Raw genomic sequence first — 14,277 nt, 5'->3', positions numbered from 1 at the left:
GTATGTGATGCAGTGCCGTCTAAGGGCCCGAAGATCACAGGCACCCAGTATGGTTTTCTGGCCTTGACCCTTACGCACAGAGATTCTTCCAGATTCTCTGAATCTTTTGATGATATTATGCACTGTAGATGATGATATGTTCAAACTCTTTGCAATTTTACACTGTCGAACTCCTTTCTGATATTGTTCCACTATTTGTCGGCGCAGAATTAGGGGGATTGGTGATCCTCTTCCCATCTTTACTTCTGAGAGCCGCTGCCACTCCAAGATGCTCTTTTTATACCCAGTCATGTTAATGACCTATTGCCAATTGACCTAATGAGTTGCAGTTTGGTCCTCCAGCTGTTCCTTTTTTGTCCCTTTAACTTTTCCAGCCTCTTATTGCCCCGTCCCAACTTTTTTGAGATGTGTTGCTGTCATGAAATTTCAAATGAGCCAATATTTGGCATGAAATTTCAAAATGTCTCACTTTCGACATTTGATATGTTGTCTATGTTCTATTGTGAATACAGTATCAGTTTTTGAGATTTGTAAATTATTGCATTCCGTTTTTATTTATAATTTGTACTTTGTCCCAACTTTTTTGGAATCGGGGTTGTAGAACTCTGCTGAAGAAATACAATTTATAAATGTGGTAAAAGGAAATCATTCTGAAATTTAGTCGACAATGAAAATTCTGGAGAAACAAAGGAAATTTAAAAACCGGGCCAGCAAAGAAAATTCTAGATTGTTTGATGCTTGTCAAAGGTAATTCCTTGTTGAGAATTCTGCTCAACAAAGGGAAGCACGATAAATTTGGTCAACAGTGAAAATTCGAGAAGTTTGCTGAACATTCACAATTCTATAATTCTGCTAAGTAAAGCAAATTTAAATTCAGGTAAACAAAACGAATTTAACATTTCTAACGAGAAGGACACTCAGTGATCGCAGAACTCCACCAAGGACAACTGAGTCTCCTCTGATGTGCAACATCTGGAGGCCTGGATATCTTCTGAAAAATTATTCAAATTATGTTCCTACATGTGTAACCCAGAGGATTTCTGGTGGCCATGAATATGGATTGGGATTATGAAAGCATCATATTTCTACACTGACTATGCAGAGATGCCAACATTGGAGGCCCCCAGGAACCAAATTTCAGGGAAGCTGAGAGATGCAATCCAGGCCATTTTGAGCTACTTTTTGAGGAAAGTAAATGCAGGGTTTACTGTACAGTATAAGCTCAATTACCCAAACTCTCTGGGGGAAAAGTTTGGCTCACTCACTCACTAGATGTTCAGATAAAAGGGCTTGAGATAACTGAGCTTGTCCTAGAATCCAGTGTTTCAGTAGTTTCCTCATGATCAAGAACAAAATTCAGAGTAAAAGACAAAAGATTTATGAATCGCTCTTTCAATAACAACAAAATTAATACTGTATTTACTTCCTGAAGTCTAATCATAATAGATTATTATCAGATAATTTGTTATATGTACAACCCTGATTCCAAAAAAGTTGGGACAAAGTACAAATTGTAAATAAAAACGGAATGCAATGATGTGGAAGTTTCAAAATTCCATATTTTATTCAGAATAGAACATAGATGACATATCAAATGTTTAAACTGAGAAAATGTATCATTTAAAGAGAAAAATTAGGAGATTTTAAATTTCATGACAACAACACATCTCAAAAAAGTTGGGACAAGGCCATGTTTCCCACTGTGAGACATCCCCTTTTCTCTTTACAACAGTCTGTAAACGTCTGGGGACTGAGGAGACAAGTTGCTCAAGTTTAGGGATAGGAATGTTAACCCATTCTTGTCTAATGTAGGATTCTAGTTGGTCTTTTTTGTCGTATCTTCCGTTTTATGATGCGCCAAATGTTTTGTATGGGTGAAAGATCTGGACTGCAGGCTGGCCAGTTCAGTACCCGGACCCTTCTTCTACGCAGCCATGATGCTGTAATTGATGCAGTATGTGGTTTGGCATTGTCATGTTGGAAAATGCAAGGTCTTCCCTGAAAGAGACGTCGTCTGGATGGGAGCATATGTTGCTCTAGAACCTGGATATACCTTTCAGCATTGATGGCGTCTTTCCAGATGTGTAAGCTGCCCATGCCACACGCACTAATGCAACCCCATACCATCAGAGATGCAGGCTTCTGAACTGAGCGCTGATAACAACTCGGGTCGTCCTTCTCCTCTTTAGTCCGAATGACACGGCGTCCCTGATTTCCATAAAGAACTTCACATTTTGATTCGTCTGACCACAGAACAGTTTTCCACTTTGCCACAGTCCATTTTAAATGAGCCTTGGCCCAGAGAAGACGTCTGCGCTTCTGGATCGTGTTTAGATACGGCTTCTTCTTTGAACTATAGAGTTTTAGCTGGCAACGGCGGATGGCACGGTGAATTGTGTTCACAGATAATGTTCTCTGGAAATATTCCTGAGCCCATTTTGTGATTTCCAATACAGAAGCATGCCTGTATGTGATGCAGTGCCGTCTAATGGCCCTTTTCCACTACCCTTTTTCAGCTCACTTCAGCCCGACACGGCTCGCGTTTCGACTACCTCAGAGCAGCACGACTCAGCTCGCTTCAGCCCTACTCAGCACCCAAAACTGGCACGGTTTTGGAGTAGGGCTGAAGCGAGCCAAACCGAGCCGAGTGGGGCTAGGGGCGTGAGGAGACACTCCCCTGTGCACTGATTGGTGAGGAGGAGTGTCCTCACATGCCCACACACGCCCCGCGAGCACGCTGGGATCTGTGAACACCGTAAACCCGGAAGAAGAAGAATTATGAATTATGAGAATTATGAAGCCTTATGCGCCTCGCCTCATCTATACGCTCTTGCCAGTATCTGTTGGCGTTGTCGGTGACAACAAGCCACAGCACCAAGACCAGCAACACTAACGACTCCATGTTTATTGTTTACTATCCGGGTCGTGAGACTACTGCTTAAAAGGTCACTGATGTCACTGTTTGCGCCGCCTACCGACATCACGTGACGTCCACCCACTTTCGCTAACTCCACCCAATGTGTCCACCCACTTCCAGCCAGCACGGTTCAGCGTCGAAATGCAACTCCAACAGCCCCGCTCAGCTCGACTCAGCCCAACTCAGCACGGCACGGCTCAGCCCAACTCAGACGCGTTGGTAGTGGAAAAGCGGCATAAGGGCCCATCACGGGCACCCAGTATGGTTTTCCGGCCTTGACCCTTACGCACAGAGATTCTTCCAGATTCTCTGAATCTTTTGATGATATTATGCACTGTAGATGATGATATATTCAAACTCTTTGCAATTTTACACTGTCGAACTCCTTTCTGATATTGCTCCACTATTTGTCGGTGCAGAATTAGGGGGATTGGTGATCCTCTTCCCATCTTTACTTCTGAGAGCCGCTGCCGCTCCAAGATGCTCTTTTTATACCCAGTCATGTTAATGACCTATTGCCAATTGACCTAATGAGTTGCAATTTGGTCCTCCAGCTGTTCCTTTTTTGTACCTTTAACTTTTCCAGCCTCTTATTGCCCCTGTCCCAACTTTTTTGAGATGTGTTGCTGTCATGAAATTTCAAATGAGCCAATATTTGGCATGAAATTTCAAAATGTCTCACTTTCGACATTTGATATGTTGTCTATGTTCTATTGTGAATACAATATCAGTTTTTGAGATTTGTAAATTATTGCATTCCGTTTTTATTTACAATTTGTACTTTGTCCCAACTTTTTTGGAATTGGGGTTGTACCTGACTTTGCTTTCTCCAGTGTACTTCTGTTGTATGACTGTCTTCACTTCACACCTGACACTAGTTTGTGAGAGAAATCAAAAGTTTCAGTTCTGGAACACGACTGACGAAGACACCCTGTGTCCGAAATCACTCACGACTCGCTGTATAGTGGACTATAGAGTGAGTTCACCATTTTGTAGTGCTGCCTGAATGTATAGTGAGAATTACTGCACACTATATAGTGGACTCATGGTATCCCACAATGCACCGTGAACAGTAGTGCACAACCAATGGACACTAACCAAGCAATATATCCCATCATGCACCGCGGTGACGCTGAAAATAAAAGTGTGTTATAAACAGACATTCAAGTACAATTAAAAATAGTAAGAGAACAGAAAAAAGCAAAAATAGAATAAGACAGATAAAGTTACAGCGCAGAGCGAGGAATTAACCAAAAGCCTCAAATTTGATTTAAAGGTCCCATGGCATGAAATTTTCACTTTCTGAGGTTTTTTAACGTTAAAATGAGTTCCTCTGACCTTCTTAAGTCACCCCAGTGGCTAGAAATTTCATAATGTGTAAACCAGACTATGCCCAACATTTGAGAATGGCGCGTCAAAACGGCGCGTTGAGAAGCTCTTCCATTTACTACGTCAGCAAGGGAGATGATCCCCACGCCCCCCCCTCTGGATTCCCACCCACTGTATGGATTGCCCCGCCCAGTTGTAGTGAGGAGACCATAGAGGGAGGACACAACAACATGGCGTCACCTAAGCGAGCGAAACATGGAAATTGCGCTGTACATGGATGTGACAACACAGAAAGGAGTCTGTTTTTACTGCCGACGGGAGAGCCCCTGAAGACGCAGTGGCTTCATTTTATTTACTCCAATAATACGCCGTCGAGTCTACCTAAGACGGTGTATGTTTGTCGGAAGCATTTTCCTGAGGAATGTTTCCACAGCTTGGGACAGTACAGGGCAGGTTTTGCACATCAACTGTCACTGAAGCCTGGGTCCGTACCAAGCATCCCTGCCGCATCAGCAACAAACACCGAACAAGTAAGTGTATAACTGTTAAGTCGTTTTGCCGTGTTTTAAAATCGGTGCCACGTTAGCCTTGCAATGGCTACATTAGCTGTGCAGCTAACCGCTTCCTGCAGTTAGCCAGGTACTCTGCGCTACAAAACCAAAAAGCATGCAGCATGCTCTGTTATAACAGCCAATCAAAACAGTTTTTACAAAGACACCCACATTCTTTTTTTTAAGTCACTCGTTCATTTTATTTGTTTGTCTGTTCAGTAAAACCCCAAACATTTGTTGAATTTATTTTATTTCCTCGCGTCGCACCTTAATGACGTCAGCGCGCGGTATTTTTCCCTTCGCGGTTTGTTCCTTCTCTCTCGCCATAGTAAGACACCCACATCCGCTTGTTCTGACCCACTGGAGGTAGCGTCACAGTGCTGTTAGCCAATCAGAGGTAACACGTTTACATGTCATGAATATTAATGATAAGACCCGCCCCCACCCTCTACCCTTCCCCGCCTCCTGCTTCTCATTAGCAAAACGATGCACTGGGAAAAGTGCTGAAATGGGGCTTTCTCCCAGGAGGCTATATCTACGTGCCGAAGGTTCATTTCAAGAAAGGCTGCGGATAGAACATCCGGAAACCTCCACGAGCCCGTTTAAAGCATCAACAAACCACCATGCCATGGGACCTTTAATAAAAGGCAGCGGCAGAGAAGAAAGAAAGCATTCAGCCTTGATTTAACCCTCTGGGGTCGAGCGCTTTGCTGACAGGTTTAGAATGAGTAGGTCATAAATATCTTCGCGAGTTTTTTATCATACAAGCACAATAAACATACTGACAGAAACTTTATACTTTACACTTTCCTATGTGCCCACTGCTAAATAATATTATAGTTTTAAATGACGTTACTTACACATTCATAAAAGACCGTTCCCATGGTAAGACCATGATAATCACTTTCACTCTTTCAGTTTCTCTTTCGCGATGGGAACGCCCACCGTAAACAGGATAAAATCTGTCAGACATACAGTAGTTTAGACTATTTGGAGGTAAAACTTGTTGCAAGATGGCACACAGATTTTATGCGCATCGGATGATTCAGGACAGCGATTCAATTCAATCTTGAGAACTGCGACGCGGTGCCTTTTTTTTTTTGCTTCAATTCGATCCAGCCAAAGATGAACTCGAGTAAGTGTAAATATTTTGTAGTGCAGACACAGGAAAAATGACTGAGCAGTTTTTCCAGAGTTAAAAGTATTTTCCTCAAAATAGTTAATTTTGCTCTATTTTGAGTTTAGAGAGTAAAAGTTGGAGTAGCAGCAAAATTACAGAGTAATTATGTAACAGAGTTGATTGTGGCTCTGAACTGAGTAAAATAGTACGAGTTAATTTCAAGACCCGCTGAAAAGAGTCAAATACCAAAATAAAGTCAAATACCAGATAAATGAAGCTGATGTATAAATCAGTTGTAGACCTGTGTTGGAATGTGTGAATCAACATGACCTTACCCACTGGGACGTGACCTGATGGGATTAAGAGATGGCAGTGGGAGGGGTTTTCACTCTTCTCATTGAATGGAATGGAAATTTTTACCCTTGCCATTGGCCGAATCCCATTTCACCCCTTGGACCAACCCCTTGGCCCTTCCCCTCCATTTTGCGCGTTCACGTGAAGGGGTAGGGGTATCCCAATCCCAGTTAACGCGGAGGGGTAGGGGAAGGGGGAGGGCTTCTGTACCCCTCCAAACGGAGATTTTCCTGGAGCTGACTCCGAACGAAGGGGTTTGAGTGATTTCCCACAATGCCATGCGGATTTCAGCGAGATTTCATGCGGATTTCAGAAAGATGGCGGTTCCCGCGGCGAAAGATTGTCATAAATGTATTTTCTCCATTATTTACGTGTTTTAAGTTGTTATCCAGAGGAAACACGCCGCTTGATTCGCTTTCGAGCTGAGAATGAGCAGCGATTTCTGAAATCCAAGCTGCTGCTAAAAAGCTTTGGGAGTGAGTATTGTTTTCGTTTGCTTGACTGCGTACGTTTTGTTCTGTTATCCTCGCTTTTATTGTTTACATGAGTGTTCTGACACCTCATTCTGTCGGATGTGGTGCACGAAGCGCCAAAGATATCCCATTCAGTGGTGTTAGTTAACAAATCACACCCTGCCAGCAGAGATTTCTGCCTCTGGCTCTGACTGTAGCGGCTGGTCGCAGCCAATGACGCATTTGGTCGCGTTTTGCGAACGTAAACGCTGACGGAGGTACGCGATGACGTATGCGATCGTTGAAGGGCTATCACAATACGTAGGGGTTGAATTTCAAGCCCTATCCCTTGTAGCTCAGTTTCAAGGGGAAGGGCCAAGGGGAAGGGGGAAGGGAAGGGGGAGGGGGAGGGGTAGAAATTAGAATTGGGATTGGGCCATTGAATACCCCTCCTGCTGCCAACCCTTTATCCCAAAACAATAGGACATATATATTTTTTTTATGGTCAGTTAATTTTCCAAATCAATGGAGCAGATTTAAGTTTTTGTGTTTAATCCATTCCTCAGACTGAACAGAATGACCTCAAGTGACCAAAACGGTTCCTCGCAATGGGTAAGGTCATGTTTGTTTGTTTTTTCACACATTCCAACACAGTTCTATAACTGCTTTTTACAACATCTTCATTTATCTGTTATTTTTAAAAGTACAACCATGACATACAGACTACAGAGATATTATTGTAGCGGAACTTGTGCTGAATGCAAAAAAAATCATATGACTGAAAATACTGCTTAGATTTGTTGAAATTGACAACAAAATCATTAGAGTGCCAGAAAATACCTTCAGACCCCAGAGGGTTAAAAGAACTGAATGCTGCAGCACAGTGGTGGCTGGTAGTCTTTCAAACAGGGGAGGCTGGTCGGTTACGATATTTCCAGATTTTAAAAGAAAAAAGAAAAAACACATCAGTTTTGCCCATACTCTTGCCTCTGATCTGGCTGATTGTTGGCAGGGTCACAAACTGTGAAATAACAGGTTCTTTTGGCCCATTAGCCTACTGTCCAATATACATGATGGTGGTGTTGGGGGGGAGGGGTATATTTTAACATTTTATATTTTAAAATTGTGGCATGTTGTTTAAAAATCGATCATTATTGAAAGCAGCTCTTTGTCAGGAACCTCAGCAGTAACAGCAGAGTGTTCTGGAATAGGCACAAGCACTGACCTTGGGGAGCCAAACATAGAGCTGGGGGCCACACATTTCATTCAATGACACTTTCCCTATATTTTACTTATTTTGACTCAGAAATGTTTTATTGACAATTTTGATAACCCTTCACTTTTAATCCAGGTCCGTAGTGTGAAATGTTCTTGGCTGTGTTTTTGTTTAAAAATGTTTTCCAAATTGTAGCTGTGTTTAATTCATATCCAGAGAAATATATATTCCAATATAATATACTCAGCATAAACATTTTAAATAGATTCTATATTTTTGGTCCATCCATGACATATTACTAAAGTAGCCTATTTACTGTTGTTGATGTGGGTCACTTGCTGTTAGCCAATTCACTTTCTCGTACCAGGAGAGCTGAAAGGAACGAGTATTATTCCCTACCTTTTTCACCAAGTCAATTTGAGGCGTTGGTCTACCCTGCTCTTTAATTTTAATTTTTTCCTTGAAAGGAAGACTGGCAAATGGCTTCGCCAAAATTAAATCAGCAATGCTTGGCATCTGTGCGCAGCTTTCTTGCTAGCTGACTAGCCCCCTCAAGTTCAAGTTCAGTCACTCAAATAAACGACATTTCTGGAACTAAGATAGCAAACTTGACAACACTATATTTACAATGAAAATATATACAAACTAAAAAAGCTGGTAGAAACCGTATGTAATGAATGAAATCGAAATGTAAGCTGCTCTCTTACAATACACCACACCACTTGGGAATCCGCATGGGACTGAACTGAGATTCATTGCTGCCTGTCTATAGTTGAAACGAGCTGTCAATCAAAGAAAATATCCGGCCGCTTTCACCAATCACCAGTCTCCTTGCGGAAACTGCCATGTCCCTCCCACTGTGAGGCTGGGAGTCCGTGGGCGGGCGTTTTCGCAGTATTTGTCCAATAACCGTCTTGCATTTTGATATTGAAAAGCGCAGAGCTCCCAAATGCCATTGAAGTGCACTGAGGCTGGGCTGCATCGCGCTGTCACGAGGGGGAAAAACTCACGCACACATTAGGAGAACTGGGGAAAGTTATAACGGAATGATTTCGCACTGTAGTTGGGTTGAGCACATATATTTCTATGATTCTGGATCTGAAATAGCAATGTTATAAGGTCGGCTATAACATAAGCCTAGCGCAATTCATCCTACACGATGTTCGGCATTTTTAGAGGAGGCTGAGCCTCCCTCGCTGTCTTAGAGCAATCGCCCGTGCTGCAGCAGACACAAAATACTTTGTATTTATTAATGTGGGGAAATACGCTCAGTATAATATGGATTTATTATTTCGAAAACCCACCAGCCGCCTGATCCGGCATGTTTTAATTGTGCGACAGTACAGTAATGACATAAATAACGATGCAGCAGAGTAGTGTCTGAAAGTGTTTTTTTTTATTATTATTTTACCAATGAGCTCACTATATAGTCTTCTATATAGAATTCCTTATCACAAATGAGTGATTTCGGACACATCCACAGGTTGCTTCCAGGAAGATGACTACGCATCACTACTGCACATTTCTGAGCACTGCATTTAAAGGTCCCATGGCATGGTGGTTTGTTGATGCTTTAAACGGGCTCGTGGAGGTTTCCGGATGTTCTATCCGCAGCCTTTCTCGAAATGAACCCTCGGCACGTAGATATAGCCTCCTGGGAGAAAGCCCCATTTCAGAGCTTTTCCCAGTGCGTCGTTTTGCTAATGAGAAGCAGGAGGCGGGGAAGGGTAGAGGGTAGGGGCGGGCCATGGGGGGAGGGGGAGGGGCTTGACCAAGCTGCGCGCACACATACTCGCTGCTATCAGCGCCTGTAGCCACGCTGCTAAGACAAAACCCCGTTCTCCCTTGGACTCCTTTCGTAAACTCAACGTGACACAGAGAGTGAGAGTGTTCGGAGTGGTAGTTTACGAACGTATAATACCCTAGGCTTGAACACGCACTCCATAACCAAAGAGGATAGAAGCAGCAACTACAGCAACATAGCGCTTATCCAACAGAAGACATGCATTGTGGAGCAATAGTCAAACATAAGCTCATAAGTTACAGTCAATTTCCAGACTAAACTCAGTTTAACAGAGCATGCTGCATGCTCTTTAGTTTTGTAGCGCAGATTACCTGGCTAACTGCAGGAAGCGGTTAGCTGCACAGCTAATGTAGCCATTGCTAGGCTAACGTGGCACCGATTTTAAAACACGGCAAAACGACTTAACAGTTATACACTTACTTGTTTGGTGTTTGTGGCTGATGCGGCAGGGATGCTTGGTACGGACCCAGGCTTCAGTGACAGTTGATGTGCAAAACCTGCCCTGTACTGTCCCAAGTTGTGGAAACATTCCTCAGGAAAATGCTTCCGACAAACATACACCGTCTTAGGTAGACTCGACGGCGTATTATTGAAGTAAATAAAATTAAGCCACTGCGTCTTCAGGGGCTCTCCCGTCGGCAGTAAAAACAGACTCTTTTCTGTGTTGTTACATCCATGTACAGCACAACTTCCATGTTTCGCTCGCTTAGGTGACGCCATGTTGTTGTGTCCTCCCTCTATGGTCTCCTCACTACAACTGGGCGGGGCAATCCATACAGTGGGTGGGAATCCAGAGGGGGGGCGTGGGGATCATCTCCCTTGCTGATGTAGTAAACGGAAGAGCTTATCAACGCGCCGTTTTGACGCGCCATTCTCAAATGTTGGGCATGGTTTGGTTTACACATTATGAAATTTCTAGCCACTGGGGTGACTTAAGAAGGTCAGAGGGACTCATTTTAACGTTAAAAAACCTCAGAAAGTGAAAATTTCATGCCATGGGACCTTTAACACACACTGTGATTGGCTGAGAGCATAAATTAGGTCACCACTCGGCCAATCACAGCACAACTAAAATAAGGATCTGGAAATTCCCGGAATGATCAGAATCAGTGTACGCAATGACACGTGGAACAGTCCAAACGCCAAACATATGTTGATTTGATTGATACACGGCCAAAAACCGGTTGAAAAACGTATTATTTTCAGGTCCATGCATAGCACTGTAATTGTGCTTCTAATCCGTAGCTGCTACGCCCAAATTGTGTATGTTGGCATCTCTGGAATATGTTTCGTCACTCTTGAACTTTACTGACATCTAGTGAATTTTCAGATGGATATTGTTGTTGAGCGCAAACGTCCATCAAGACCAAATGCCGTATCTGAAAACGTTAGCGAAAGTGATACGAAATTCTTGGATCCACCCTGTGAACTTGGATCTAATTCAAAATCGAAAGGGTTCGTCCTCGGCCCATGTTACACCCTTCTACCAAGTTTCATGGAAATCACATCGGTAGGTTTTGCGCAATCTTGCTTACAGTCAGACAAACAAACCACACCAAAAGCGGAGGTAACGAACAAAGGGAGTTTAAATATCTGGGAAAGAAAGAGAATTCTAGAATTCGAGTGCATGATACACACCCGTCTGGTGACGATGGGGTCGATGTCTCGGGGATCGTTGAGAGCCAGCGTCATGAGGTCAGCGTTCAGGGTTCGTATCCGTAGAAACCGGAAGCGAATGTAGCGAGCGGTGGTGAAGTTGAGCAGCGTTGGTGACGGGTCGTCGGCACTCGGACGCCCGTTTATCAATGACGTGTGGATCTGAGAATATGAGAAGAAGAAAGGGATAAAGGGAGGAGGGATGGAAAACTGGTGAATGATTGATGGACAGATTACTATGGAAACGATAATGTGTCGGAGCTGCTGTTATAGAAATTAAATTAACACCTTCTGACCAATCAGAATCCAGAAATAAAAAGTGCTGTGAAAAAAATATATATATGGTTAGAGAACACCTGTGTGTGTGTGTTTTCCACTTTTATTTAATATGAGCTTTTATGTCGTCTTTTCTGTTGTCCTTTCTTTAAACCATATTGAATTTAAACCAATTTGAATAACAATAATAACATTACTGTAATATTGGCTTTTACTCAAGGCCTGAGATCTTATCTCTGACACACACACACACACGCGCACGCGCAAAAAGACTGTAACCTCTTCATTCTTCCCATTTCACTCTTTCTTTGTCGCTCTGCCCCTCCTTTTTTCTCCTCTTTCATTTCCTTGTCCTTGCATTCCTCGTGTCTTTCTCATCAAAAAGCTGTTTTCCCACAAAGCACCGTTCTCACCGTTCTCCAGCAGGAATGAGGAAAGAAGAAAAAGCAGTCATTGTATGTCTCTCTTCTTCTTCTTCTTCTTCTTCTTTGTTTTCCCCTTGATGTTGTGTTGGTAAAATTTCACTTCGTCTGCGGTTCGATCAGCCCATTTCACTTCCTGTCATTTCAGAACCGTGAAAGAAAACACGTCACAAAGTCAAAGAGAAACCTCAACCATCAGAAATGGGATGAAATGAGACGCAGCTCTTCCTCAAACACGTCTTCGCTTTTTTCCGCTCGTCCTTCTGATGACGAACGCGTCCTGAGCCCAAGTTAAAACTTGCTCTTTAACAAATTGTTGCTTTTTCTCTTATTATTTGTTCCAAAGCAGCTACCGTTTTATTTCAAATAACACATTGTGTTTCTAAATATTTTCATCTGCATTCTATGTAAAGTCCACTCCTGTGATCACTGATGTTACACTGACGACGTTAGCGCACCAGCCTCGGGACGGGAACAAGACAAAAACAATACGTTACTGTTCTGAAGCCAGTCAGAAAAAATCAAAAGTAAAAGTAAATAAAGTTAAAGTATGATTGCTGATTGGTTTTTGATCAAGAATGTTGGTGTTTAATTGGGAATGTTGTTGTTTGTGAATATTGGTGTTTGATAGAGAATGTTGGTGCTTGTGAATATTGGTGTTTGATTGATAATGTTGGTGTTCGATGGAGAATGTTGTTTGATTGAGAATGTTGGTGTTTGGTGAATGTTGGTGTTTGACTGATAATGTTGGTGTTTGATGGAGAATGCTGGTGTTTCTGAATATTGGTGTTTGATGGAGAATGTTGGTGTCTGATGGAGAATGTTGGTGTTGATTGATAATGTTGGTGTTTGATGGTGAATATTGGTGTTTGATGGTGAATGTTGGTGTTTGTGAATATTGGTGTTTGATGGTGAATGTTGGTGTTTGATGGAGAATTCTGGTGTTTGTGAATATTGGTGTTTGATGGAGAATGTTGGTGTTTGAGAATGTTGGTGTTTGATGGTGAATATTGGTGTTTGATGGAGAATGTTGGTGTTTGATGGTGAATATTGGTGTTTGATGGTGAATGTTGGTGTTTGAAGGAGAATGTTGGTGTTTGATGGTGAATATTGGTGTTTGATGGTGAATATTGGTGTTTCATGGAGAATGTTGGTGTTTGAGAATGTTGGTGTTTGATGGTGAATACTGGTGTTTGATGGAGAATGTTGGTGTTTGAGAATGTTGGTGTTTGATGGTGAATATTGGTGTTTGATGGAGAATGTTGGTGTTTGAGAATGTTGGTGTTTGATGGTGAATATTGGTGTTTGATGGAGAATGTTGGTGTTTGATGGTGAATATTGGTGTTTGATGGTGAATGTTGGTGTTTGAAGGAGAATGTTGGTGTTTGATGGTGAATATTGGTGTTTGATGGAGAATGTTGGTGTTTGATGGTGGATATTGGTGTTTGATGGTGAATGTTGGTGTTTGATGGAGAATTCTGGTGTTTGTGAATATTGGTGTTTGATGGAGAATGTTGGTGTTTGTGAATGTTGGTGTTTGATGGTGAATATTGGTGTTTGATGGAGAATTCTGGTGTTTGTGAATATTGGTGTTTGATGGAGGATGTTGGCATTTGATTGAGAATGTTGGTGTTTGACTGATAATGTTGGTGTTTGATGGTGAATGTTGGTGTTTGATGGAGAATTCTTGTGTTTGTGAATATTGGTGTTTAATGGAGAATGCTGGTGTTTGATGGAGAATTCTGTAGTTTGTGAATATTGGTGTTTGATGGAGAATGTTGGTGTTTGATGGAGAATGTTGGTGTTGATTGATAATGTTGGTGTTTGATGGTGAATGTTGGTGTTTGATGGAGAATTCTGGTGTTTGTGAATATTGGTGTTTGATGGAGAATGTTGGTGTTTGTGAATGTTGGTGTTTGATGGTTAATATTGGTGTTTGATGGAGAATGTTGGTGTTTGTGAATGTTGGTGTTTGATGGTTAATATTGGTGTTTGATGGAGAATTCTGGTGTTTGTGAATATTGGTGTTTGATGGAGAATGTTAGTGTTTGATTGAGAATGTTGGTGTTTGTGAATATTAGTGTTTGATGGAGAATGTTGGTGTTGATTAATAATGTTGGTGTTTGATGGTGAATGTTGGTGTTTGATGGAGAATTCTGGTGTTTGTGAATATTGGTGTT

The 14,277-nt window shown here is 42.2% G+C and overlaps 1 protein-coding gene across 1 annotated transcript in view; it reads right to left on the bottom strand.

Moving 5' to 3' along the window:
* lama2 (laminin, alpha 2) overlaps positions 1-14,277 on the bottom strand; it is a 285,101-nt gene that overhangs the window by 147,250 nt on the left and 123,574 nt on the right. The window contains exon 5 of the mRNA XM_060913573.1: positions 11,382-11,561. Within this exon, the coding sequence (XP_060769556.1) occupies positions 11,382-11,561 (180 nt within the window). The remainder of the gene's footprint in view (positions 1-11,381; positions 11,562-14,277) is intronic.

The sequence above is a fragment of the Neoarius graeffei genome, chromosome 2 (assembly GCF_027579695.1).
Source record: "Neoarius graeffei isolate fNeoGra1 chromosome 2, fNeoGra1.pri, whole genome shotgun sequence".
NCBI classification, from domain to species: domain Eukaryota; kingdom Metazoa; phylum Chordata; class Actinopteri; order Siluriformes; family Ariidae; genus Neoarius; species Neoarius graeffei.
This window is presented reverse-complemented; position numbering and strand designations above follow the sequence as displayed.